The sequence below is a fragment of the Artemia sp. Qi Xiang Cuo genome, chromosome 20 (genome assembly GCF_049724085.1).
Source record: "Artemia sp. Qi Xiang Cuo chromosome 20, ASM4972408v1, whole genome shotgun sequence".
Classification (NCBI taxonomy): Eukaryota; Metazoa; Arthropoda; class Branchiopoda; order Anostraca; family Artemiidae; genus Artemia; species Artemia sp. Qi Xiang Cuo.
In genome coordinates, this window is record NC_142813.1 from 6,330,924 (window position 1) to 6,343,774 (window position 12,851).

Here is a 12,851-nt window from a genome sequence, read left to right on the forward strand (position 1 = left end):
ACCGGCTCTATAATGCGTTAATGAATATATATATACATATATATACATACATATATATATATATATATATATATATATATATATATATATATATATATATATATATATATATATATATATATATATATATATATATATATACATTTCAATGGCCTAAGTTTTTCCCAGGGGTGATTGTATAAAACCAAGAGTCCTAGAAGATCGGAAGAGTCATTGAAGGTGATACCTCCCTTTTCATTGCACAAAAATGACTTGGTTCATACATTAAGCAAAAAGTACATAAAATACTATATAGTATATACTACATATTACTGAAAAATACTACATAAAAAATAAAAAAAAGTACATACAAGCAAATAAATTGTATACTTACATGGGCCAATTTTGAAACTGCATTGCATTTCACTGACAGATTATCTTGTCTGAGCTCCTGCTTTATCTCTTCAATGCAGGCAGTTATGTATTTTCCCTGAAAAAGGGTATGCAATAATGTGGATTGTAGGGGTATGTGGCATGCACAATACAAGACACGTTTTCAGCAAATTTGCCTATCCTTTTTCTCTACCTTTCTTTCAAATTTGTATTCAAATTATAAAATCATAGATACTGTTTAGAACTTTCCTCAAAAGTTAGGGATATTTTCCCTAAAAAGGCATATGGATTAAGGTGGCTTAGAAGGACATGGTACAATAAAGCCCAAGACACAAGAAGAAATTTGCTTATTGCATCTTTCCCCTTTCTTTTCCTCACTTTTCCTTGAAAATCAGTCATATTTTCTCCTTAAAAGTTATTAAACAAATGTACTATTTTATTCATACCCTAAAATACTTTAGTCATTTATTTACCAAAAAAAAAAACCACTAAAATTCATACTTAGGGGAGAGTGGTATATGCAAGGACGGATTTTGGAAAACCTCCAAAATGCATGGTTAATATTGGGGTAAAAAAATGGTTTATGGCTCAAATGATAATGACTATATGACAAAAATGGTATATGAAAAAATGACAAAAATGGTAATGATAAAAATGGTATATGACAATTATAAAATAACACGTGATAATCTCATATTAATAATGATAATAATAGCAGTAAAGTATTAATAATAATAGTATTAATATCAAATAAATTTGTCAAGCTATTCATAATAAAAATATTCCAAAAGCCAAAAACCATAAAGCTGTGCCGAAAATGAAACAGAATATCTCCCTTCCGAAATTGATTTTCATCTCCCTGAACCCCCTCATAAGACTGCCAACGATTTGAACGTGTACCTTGCTTCCATCGTGCAAAGTCTCCCCCCTTTCACTGGCTCAAGTCCAACTATTCCTCCCAATACTTACTTCCCCTTTCTTTCTCCCTCTGATGTTATAAATAAAATTCTAAAGCTTAGAAAATCAAGTATTTGTCCCTTGGACATCCCAGTTGACTTAATTAAAGCCTTTTCGGACAAAACTGCTGAGCCTTTATCAAATATTTTCAACCCCAAGTTGCTGGAAACAAGGTTTTATAACACCTGTCCCTAAAAAATGCACCAGTCTGACTTTCGCCAACATTCGCCCCATTACTCACTTCTGTTTTTTCCAAACTTTATGAAGGTTTCCTCTGTGACTGGCTTAAGGATGAAATTTGTCCGCGTATTGACACCCGGCAGTTTGGTAACTTAAACAAAACTTCCACCACCCATTACCTTGTGCACTTAATGCATACCATTGTAAGTAACCTTGATAAACCAAATGTTTGGCTGAACCTTGTCTTAGTTGATTTCCAAAACGCTTTTGACCTGGTTGACCACACCACCCTAATTCGTTCACTACTGGTTAACTTTAAACTTGATCCTCTGTTAGTAAATATTGTTATATCGTTTCTTTCAAATAGATCTCAAGTTGTTAAATACAAAAATATTTTCTCTAACCCCCTCCCTATATATTGCGGAATTCCTCAAGGAATCTTATTGGGGCCACTTTTATTTCTAGTCATGATTAACGATATTGGTAAGGACTTCCCCCAAAGGTGGAAATACGTGGATGACTTGTCGATCCTCGATGTATGTCACAGGAATATTAAAAGTGACCCCCTTGAAATTCTAACCCACATTTTGGATGAAGCTAAGAACCTAAATATGAAAGCAAATTCCACTAAATCAAATATAATGACAATAAATTTCTTGAAATCTACTCCCGCCTTCCTCGACCCTATCCCCCCCAGATATTTCTGTGTCTTCCTTTAAATTACTTGGGGTTACAATTTCCTCTAATTTAAAGTGGGACATCCACGTGAAAGATATTTTCCGTAGAGCTAATGCGTCCATGTCTCTCTTTAAGCTCTTGAATAAATTTAACGTCCCCCCATCCCATTCTTTAAGGATTTATACTTCCTTTGTCCACCGATCAGATCGTTACATGTAAATGCCCGGGGGCTACAAAGTGCATTCAATGAACTGAAGCTTTTGCTTGCATCTAGTCCTATAGACATTGTTGGAGTTTGCGAAACTTTTCTGTCTGCTAATACACCCCTTACAATGTTGGATCTGCCTGGGATGAAGTGTATTTCACGTACAAGGTGTCAGAATTCGAGAGAAGGTCAGATGCTGTATATTCGTGATGACTGGTCTTTTAGTATTATCAGTGATTTGTCTGTATTTGATGAAGGGCTATGTGAGACTATTTTTGTTGAAGTTGTACCTTTGGGCTGTAATCCATTTATTTTCTGGTCTGTTTATCGATCTCCGTCTGGTAACACAAAAATATTTTTTGAAGTTTTTTAACAGCTGTTGAAAAATCTGGAAGCTTTGAAAAAACAGGTTATTATTTCGGGTGATTTTAATTTTGATCTTTTGAATCTCGATGTTGGAAATAATAAGGAGTTTTTAACTATGATGTTGTGTTCTAATTTTCTTCCAAGTATTTCTCTGCCGACAAGAGTTACAGCTAACACAGCTACATTATTAGATAATATATTTTTTTCTCCTGTTTTATTTGATGCTGAAAAATCGTCAGTAATTTTGTCTGATATGTCAGATCATTTTCCGGTGAGTGTTCTTTTAAATTTAAATAATAGTAATAAACAACATCGAGATTCAACAATGGATAATTCAAAAAAGCGATATACATGGATTGATTGTAAAGTTCTACGTCAGTTAATTGGTGACCATGATTGGAGTTCGGTTTATGGCTGAGATGACACAAATTCTGCGTTTTCAGATTTTATTGATCAAATGATGCGACTGCGGGATCGGGCTTCTTCAACACGAGTTTCGCATGGAAAGTTTGCGCAGAAATTTGACCCATGGATTACTGAAGGTATTTTGGCATCGTTAAAACATAAAAATAGAAAATTTAAGAATTATTTAAAATTACAGACACCTGAGTCGTGTGTATAATTAAGAATTTATATGAATAATTTAAAATAAATTATCAGACATGAGAAGAGAAAATATTATAAATAGAAAATTTTTGAGTATAAATAGGATATGAGAAAAACATGGCAATTGATAAATGAAAAGATACGTCCTCATAGTCGTAAGAATACTAGTGTTAATTGCCTTGTTTTAAATGGGGAAAATGTTACAGAGCCCAATGAAATTTTAAATGCTTTTGTAGATTATTTCAGTAATATTGGTTCTAGACTTGCATTGACTATGAATATGCAACTGAATTCCCCTTCTGTTCCAGTTAATGAGCAACATGCGGAATATTCGTTTTCTTTTTCTGAGATTAAGCCTCATGAGATTGAAAAAGTTATTCTGAAGCTTAAACGGAGTTTTTCTAAGGACGAATTTGGATTTTCGGCTCAAACCGTAAAGCAAATAGCGTCAAGCATTTCACCTTTGCTAGCACATATTTTTAATTTATCACTTATGCATGGGGTTTTTCCTGAACTTTTAAAAAAAGCAAATGTTATAGCATTACCTAAAGCTGGGAGTTCAACTGACCCTTCAGATTATAGAGGCATTTCTCTACTTTCGGTTTTAAGCAAAATTTTGGAAAAACTTGCAAATAGTCAATTACAAAAATATTTATTTGATAGTAAGATTTTACACACGTCTCAATATGGTTTTATAAATGGAAAGTCAACTGAACTGGCAATTCATGAGCTTTTACTAAATATTATTGATTCACTAGATGATGGTCAACACGCGTTGGCGATTTTTCTTGATGTCGCAAAAGCGTTTGACACCGTAAATCATTCGTTGCTTCTTTTTAAACTAAAGTCTTATGGGTTTTCAACACAAGCTGTTAAATTTTTTTCATCTTACCGTTCTGGGAGACGACTAGATTGTGTTGATAAATCTCCTGATCTCCGTTCCGAAACTTTTCCAATTAATTACGGAGTGCCTCAGGGCTCTGTTCTTGGGCCTATTCTATTTATTCTTTTTATAAATGATTTGCCAGAAGGTTTGCCTCTTTGTAAAATTATAATGTTTGCTGATGATTTAGTAATTTTTGCTTCTCACCGGGACCTATCAGTTCTTTTCCAGAACCTTGGAAGTACGTTACTAACTGTGTCTGTTTGGTATTCAAGGAATTTACTAGCTCTTAATGAAAAAAAATGCCAGTATATGTTATTTTCGCGAACTGGATCAGTAGTGTCAGATACCTTCTCTCTTTTTTTGAATGGTTTTGAATTAAGACGGGTAGATCAGTTCAGATATCTTGGGATTATTTTAGATGAAAATTTGTCGTTTCATAATTATGTAAAAACACTGTCGTTAAAAATTTCCCGAAAAATTTGCATGCTAAATCGTCTTTTTAACTTTTTTCCTAAAGCTATTCTAAAATATATTTATTATTATTTAGTCCACCCATATTTTATCTATTGCATTTCGGTTTGGGCATCTACCTTTCCGTCTGTTTTCAAATCTCTTCAAATACTTCAGAATAAAGCAATGAGGATTCTTTTTAATGTTGATTGCAGAACTTCAGTTAGTCACCTATATGGGACTTCAGGAATTTTCTCTTTGGACCAACTTCATTTAATTTCTATCTCTAGTATTTGTCATGATTATCAATATAGTAATTTACCTGTCAATTTCTCCGGCATTTTCTCAACTAATTCTCAATTTCATAATTATCCAACTACGCATCGTTCAGACTTTTCGTGCGAAATTCACCCGACATCGAGAGCGGGATTCAGCATCCGTCACATTGGCCCAAAAATCTGGAACTCAATTCCTGCATCAGTTCGAGAATGTAGCAACAAGCGACATTTTCTAAGACTGGTGAAGAAATATCTTATGACATGCTAAGCATTTTGTTCATCAGGATTTTCTTTTTCGTTGTTGTAAAATTTAGTTAGAAAATGGCTGTGTATTTTCGTTGGCAATATTTTCAGCGCTAAAGTATGCCACCAGGCATGTGCGCTGTTTTGTGACATTTATTTATGTACGTTTTATAAATAAAAATATTCTACTCTACTCTATCTTGTCCCCCCTCCGTTGTTTAACCTCCAGATATGAAAAAACCTTTGTCCCTTTCATTACTGATCAAATATACCACTATTTTTTTTTTTCATGCTTGTGTCGGTTTGGTTCTTCTGTTCCCTCCCCTTTTTATATACTCTCTTTTAAACCTTTTTAACACTATTTTTATCTCAATTTTTTTTTTTTTTTAGTTTGTGCCTTTTCAAATTTCTTAAATTTTAAACTTTTTGTTTTTTAGACTAATGAATGGCTTTGCCTTTCTGATATTGTTGTTTTTGGCATTGTTTAGCCAGTTTTTTAGTTGTTGTGCTATTTCTATGGGTTTTTTTATTATATGACCCCGAAATGCGAATTCGGCCCTTCGGGGTCTGTGATAGTCATTTTTTGAAATAAATATCTTATCTTATCTCCCACTTGTTCCAAAATAATTTGTAAAGCAAAAAAATCAAAAGTGTGTATCTGCAATGGCTTATTAATGGCTAAGGCTATTAAGCTAAAACTTCAGGGCAACTGCACTACTATTAATGTTACTACAACTGCATCTATGACTACTTGTGACAGTGACTGCAAAGATTTGTGACTACTAGGGTAAGAGCACTGATGATTTGACAGTGCAATTTTGGAATCTCTGTTGAAATTTTCCTTCAAACTAGGATAACTCTGCTTAGCCATGACTTGGAGCACCATCTCTTGAAGCCATTGTTATATTCGATGTGAAACATGAAAACTATATCTGATACACCCAGATAAGAAAAAAACATTCGATTCAGTCAGTTTCTTGCTTTAACACAGAAGGAGCTCCTAATAATTTTCCAGCAATGTAATGTTCAAACTGTGATTACTTGGTTATTAATTGCAGAAAAAAGTTGGTATCAGCACCTATGCACCAAGATTCATCTGATCTTCACTGAAATATAGCCACATTAGCTTTTTCTTGATGACAATAATTTAAAATGGCAACAAAGATTATAGTATTGGAACTACATTCCAAGTGTTGAAAATTCTTGTTTTATGTGGCAGTACACCAGGCCAATAAAAATGTTCCTTCAGCCAAAATTACTTGGTTATTTTTTTGCACAAAAAAAGAAGGTGGGATCAGCACCAAAGCTGATCTGATCTTCTCTAAAATGTAGCCACATTGGCTTTTCCTTGATATAATTAAATCAAAATGGCAGCAAATATTATTGACAGAACTATGTTCCAAGTGTCTAAAATTCTTGTCTGATGCAATGGAATGCCAGACCAACTAAAAACGTTCATTCAGCCAAATTCAAACATAGCCTAGATGATGGCTTCTAACAAGAGATGCCAGACCAACTAAAAACGTTCATTCAGCCAAATTCAAACATAGCCTAGATGATGGCTTCTAACAAGGGATGCCAGACCAACTAAAAACGTTCATTCAGCCAAATTCAAACATAGCCTAGATGATGGCTTCTAACAAAGGATGCCAGACCAACTAAAAACGTTCATTCAGCCAAATTCAAACATAGCCTAGATGATGGCTTCTAACAAGAGATGCCAGACCAACTAAAAACGTTCATTCAGCCAAATTCAAACATAGCCTAGATGATGGCTTCTAACAAGGGATGCCAGACCAACTAAAAACGTTCATTCAGCCAAATTCAAACATAGCCTAGATGATGGCTTCTAACAAGGGATTTATTATTTTTGAGAATATTGTGTAGTAACCTTGTTGAATTTTCTACAGACAGCAACCTATCGAATATGTTGAACAGCCTGTCAAACAACGTCATATATGTCAAACAGCCCACTGTCAACATATGGATGACTGTTGAAACTTCACAGAATATGTACAACAGAGAGAAATAATTGGTTTAACAATTTAATGGTACTCTGACAAAACCATAGCTGGCAAATTTGTGGATGCTTTCTGTGCAACAAGAGATTTTAATAATAATTATTTCTGATAATATTTCAGATAAACATTAAAAAAGTTTTTTCTTAATTGTAGTTTTACTTTCAGATGCTAGATTTTTTTTATCACATGAGGGACTGTTTCTTTGCCTCATACCTTGTTCATATTTCTAAGCATTTGACTTGACAACAGCATCATAATCCATTTATTACTGAACAACTTTTAAGAAGACCCTCTGAGTAAATTTTGTTATATCATTTCTCTAAAATTGATCCCAAGTTGTAAAATACAAAAATATTTTCTCTGAACCCCTCTCTACTCAGTATGGAATTCTTCAAGGAATCTTATTGGGACCACTCTAATACCTAGTAGTTGTTAATGAAATTGCTATTGCCTGAAAGATGTTAATATGTAGATGACTTGCTGAACCTTGAAGTATGTCACAGAAACATCAAAAGAGACTTCCCTGAAATCGTAATCCATGTTTTAAATTTAGCTAAGAATCTACATATAAAACTATATTCCACTGAATCAAATATAATGATGATAAAATTCTTAAATTTCTTGAATTCCACACCTATTTTCCTAGACCCTATCCCACCTGAAATGCTAGTGAAACATGTTAAACTCCTTGGCATTGCAATTTCTAAAAATATTAAGTGGAACATGTATATTTCAAGGATTCTGGACTTTCCAGAAATTTAATAACTTTAAAATTCCAGGGAACATTGAGGGGAATTTCAAGCTAAATCAAAAAACTTGTATATGCATTCCGGTACTCAAAAGGGCATATCTGTAGTATCTCAGGAACTGCTATGGATATCAAGTTGATACTTTCAGAGAATGTTGAGGGGGTGTTGCACTATCAAAACATACTAAGTACACAAGGTTATCAATAAGGCATTTCTGGGCTTATCAATATTGATCTCAGGAACAGCTACAGGCATAAAGTTGATACTTTCAGGGACTGCTGAGGGCAATATTAATCTAAAGGAAAAGACACTGTATGTATATGGGCTGTGAAAACAGCATATCTTTAACATTTGAAGAACAGTAAAGGGTCATTAAGTTAAGTCTTCCATAGAATGTTGAGGGAGGTGCAGAACTTAAAAGACATTTTGGGCATTCTGGGTGTCAATAGAGCATATCTGCAAAATCTCAGAAAGGGCTATGTTATTAAGATGAAAATTTCAAGAAATATCAACTGAGATATTGAACTAAATTAAAAGACACCATTTGCATCCAGCTTGTCAAAATGAGATGTCTGCAATACCTCAGGAGCAGTTAAGCACAGTAAATTCATACTTTTGAGAATGATAAACTGAATCAAAAGAAACTATATGCATACCAATTGTCATAAGGCTATATCTACAATATCTCAGCATATGCTAACAGTACTTAGTTAAAAATTTCAAGGAATACTAAAAGGGATGTTGAGATAAATGTTGAAAAAATATACCATTTGTATAAAAGGTGTCAGAGTGTCTACAGTATCTCAGGAACAGGTAGGTTGTTAAGACAAAATTTTCAGTAGATGTTGAGGGGGAGATTGAAATGAATGATCATGAATGAAATGAAGAACGAATGAATAAAAGAGATTGAAATGAATGAATGATCAGTGATGATAGTGATGAAGTATTGGCCCAGAGGCTAAACTTTTAATAATACAAAATCATTGCTTTTTGGTGTGACCAAGTGTTCTATTTATAAATAGTTATACCAATGTATTCAGAAAAGTCTTATCTATCATGAGAAATTGACTGGAAAACCAAATATTTATCCATTGCCCAAATATAGGGTACTTCATTTGCCATAGTGTCCTGCCATCTATTAAACTAGACTGCCTGAAGTTATTCTAATTGGATAGGTAGCGCTGTGAACAGCTCCTTTTCTTCAACAGATGATTCATAGTGCCATCATAATCATCATTGTTTACACAAACAATTAGCAACAAAAAATATCAACAAGGAAAAGACAAATTGAAATTGAAACGATCCAAATATATTCATCATTGCTACCCCTACTTTCCCTAGTAGGGATAGCTCTGTGCCACGGTTTGTTAATTAAAACACAAGGGGCTATGCCCTTTGGGGTCCCTGACGCCTGTTACACTCGCTTTGTTGTGCGTTTTTCAGCCTTTGGCTTGCTTTGACTGTTAATGTGCTGGCTGCAAACTCTCTCAGATTCCTGCATATTGCAACTTCCAATTGCTTGAAAGTGCTTATCAAACCTTTTATACCCTGCTTTGAAATTTAGTGCTGTGCCTGCTTTTGACTTATATTGCTTGCTTAATTTATCATTGACTGAGGTCCCTCCTCTGCTTGTAGCCTATTTGTTTTATTTATTTGACAATTTATTTCTTTTTTGCGATTTAACTTTGTTTTTTAAATTGTTTTAGCCCTTTGGGGTTTTATTTGTGATGACTGACAGGATGGTTAGTAGTCCTGTCACCTCTGACCCCAATAACTCTAGTGTAAGGATTTTGGCTTTAGGTGTTGAAGGTCCAAATGAGACCAGTAGGCCTAGGCTGTTGACATTGGGCTGTAGAACAGTTATTGCCAAAAAACTGTTTCAACATCTCCAAAATCATGAGAGCAGGGGACACTATGGTTCAATGTTAGAAAGACTTGGACCAGATGGTTCCATTATCATAATAGCTGTGAACCAGTCAGTAGCTGCTGCTATACTTTCTATTTCAGACATAGCAGTAAATGGATGTAAGGTAAAATTTGTGCTTGGTCCTAGCTCTAACCCTGCTTTAATCAGAAACAGAAAAGGCATTGTATTTATCCCATCTGAGAAGGTCACCCATCTGGATGATTTTGTCAAGGAGGTCCAAGTTGATGACAGAATTCAACAAGTAACATTGGCCTTTAAATATCCAAGGCCATCAATTATCCCTTTGGTTTGCACCTTTAATCAGGATGTTCTGTTCCCTCTGAAAATCTCTGTTTGGGGTGCAAGGTATATGGTTAAGCAGTTTATCCCCCGGGCAATTCAGTGTTTCAATTGCCAAGGTTTTGGCCACATGGCCTTAAATTGCAGCAGAGACCAAAGATGTCTACTTTGTAGTGGACAACACACCCTTGATGAATGACCCCAATCTAAAACAGCAAAGGAAGATCAGGTACTCAAGTGCCCTAACTGCAATGGTAACCATGCTGCTAATGCCAAGGAGTGCCCAGTATTCATAGAGAAGAAAGCAATTATTTCACCAATAATGTCCCCATGAGGACTGCTGCTGAGGTCTTGAAGAAAGGACTTCCTAAAGATACAGAACACATCCCCATAGTACACACAGACTCTTTCAGTTTTATTATTGGTTCATATAAGGGACATTTTTCTAGTTATCAGATTTTTGGCTAAAGAATTAAAATATCAGACTAATTTAAATTCTTAGGTTGTATAAAGTGATTGCTCCTAATGCGCAAGTTTATCAGATCAACCTATTTTGCACCCCCCCCCTCCATTAAAACAATCCTGGATCTGCCCCTGCCCTCACCCCTATATATACCAATTCAGGGTAGCCTGTAAATTTGGGTAGGATAAAATTTTACCAAATCATATTATTGACTTACAAATAAAGTGAATATACCACTCAATGCCTTTTTTTATGCTGATTACAAATATAATAATTATTTTGGTAAAGTTCTACCAAATCATATTATTGAGTTAGGACTAAAGTGAATGCACCATTCAATGCCTTTTTTTATGCTGATTACAAATATAATAATCATTTCTATTGGAAATGAATTTCAGCCCCCCCCCCCTATATATGCCAATTCAGGGTTAGGTTATGTTAGGTTAGGTATATAAGGGGGGGGCTGAAATTCATTTCCAATAGAAATGATTATTATATTCGTAATCAACATAAAAAAAGGCATCAAATTGTGTATTCACTTTAGTCCTAACTCAATAGGCCTAGGCTAATATGATTTGGTAGAACTTTACCATCATTTTTATTGGAAATAAATTTCAGCCCCCCCCCCCTATATATGTCAATTCAGGGTATATATTTCTACATTCGGGGGGGGGGGTAAAGTTTAAACTTACCTCCCATTTAAATAAGAAACAAAATTTGCCCCCACTCCCCCTAATGCAGAAATATATAACCTGAATTTACATAGGCCGATATAGGGGGGGGGCTGAAATTTATTTCCAATAGAAATGATTAGGCTAGGCCTATTATATTTGTAATCAGCATACAAAAAGGCATTGAGTGGTATATTCACTGTAGGCATAAGTCAATAGGCCTAATATGATTTGGTAGAAATTTACCATTTATCTGATTGTCAGGTCCTATTGAAATTTTGACAGAGCTACATTATTACATTTCAAAAGGGCATTAGCCTAAGTGATGTAGCCTAGCCTATCCAATTTCCTAGTTTCTTCCTAGCTAAACTTTTACAAAAACCCTTTTTTACATATTGTAAACAGGAACTTACTTCATTGTCTTTGTTATTCCTAATTCCTCTCACTAAGTCAGCAAGGTTTTTGTCCAAAATGCGTTCTAAGTTACCCTTCACAATTTTTAAAGCCATTTTGCTAATTTTACTCCACTTCTTCAAAAACAATTAATAGGCCTAGCAAATTTGACATATTAATTTTAGACAACGTTAGGGTGCAACTATAGAGAAATTAAATGAATATAAGAGTTCGTTCGAGGCTTAGACTTTACTTCACTATGGTTGAAGTACAAGTAGGTATGACGGCAAACCGGTGCCAAACCGGTGAATCGTTAATGGAAACCGGTGCCAAAAACTTGAAAGCCTGTTTGAATGAAAAGGTCGGTAAAACTGAGGTTCGCAAATCGAGAATTGTCGGTTTATTATCACGAGTGGACTTCCCGATCAACCCAGAGAGTGTGTGTGCTTCTTACCATGGTATCGAAGAGATACAGCGCATCGGTGTTTCGAAATCATATCGTGTATACTTCCGTTCGGTGACGGCCAAGTCTCATTATCTGCGTCATGGGATTCACATTGGCTACGAACATTTCCGGCTTACTGATTATAAGTTTTTACCGCGAATGTGCTACAAATGTGGGTCGCTAGAGCATATATCGTCAGGCTGCTATAGCATGGAACGTTGTCTCAAGTGCCTTGGTAGTGGACACTCTCATTCTAGGAACAACCCTTGCCAGAATGAACCTTGTTGCTTCCATTTGTGGATCTCATGAGCATACTGGATTTAGCTTTCGCTGCAAACAGTTAACCGAAAAAGTTGCAAAGAATAAAAAATGATTAGTGCAAAGATTATATCTCTGAATCTGAATGGTTTTGGTGATAAACAACACGTATTGCAGTCTATGCTGCGCGATCTGGAAATTTTGTGTCTGCAAGAGCATCATCTTCTGGACCACTCTACTAGTCTTCTTTCGAGCCTGTCGCAGCAGTTTAAGTGTTTTATATCTCCAGCTACACCTACAGGTGGACGCCCATCAGGAGGTGTTTGCATTTTTATTTGAGAGAATATTCCAGTTTCAGTGTTTGCCGTTAATCGTTATTTTGTTGCTGTTCGAATCCCAGGGATTATTGTTTTGCTCAAGGTCC

At 35.0% G+C, this 12,851-nt stretch overlaps 1 protein-coding gene across 2 annotated transcripts in view; it reads right to left on the reverse strand.

Moving 5' to 3' along the window:
• The window catches only part of g (adaptor-related protein complex 3, delta 1 subunit-like garnet), a 204,628-nt gene extending 192,768 nt beyond the window's left edge, over nucleotides 1-11,860 (reverse strand). For both annotated transcript variants that reach the window (XM_089105783.1, XM_089105784.1), the window contains exons 1-2: nucleotides 11,745-11,860; nucleotides 374-469 (exon numbers count right to left, since the gene is read on the reverse strand). In XM_089105783.1, coding sequence (XP_088961909.1) covers nucleotides 374-469; nucleotides 11,745-11,840 — 192 coding nt within the window. In that variant the 5' untranslated portion in view covers nucleotides 11,841-11,860. The remainder of the gene's footprint in view (nucleotides 1-373; nucleotides 470-11,744) is intronic.
• Nucleotides 11,861-12,851: the final 991 nt, after the last annotated feature.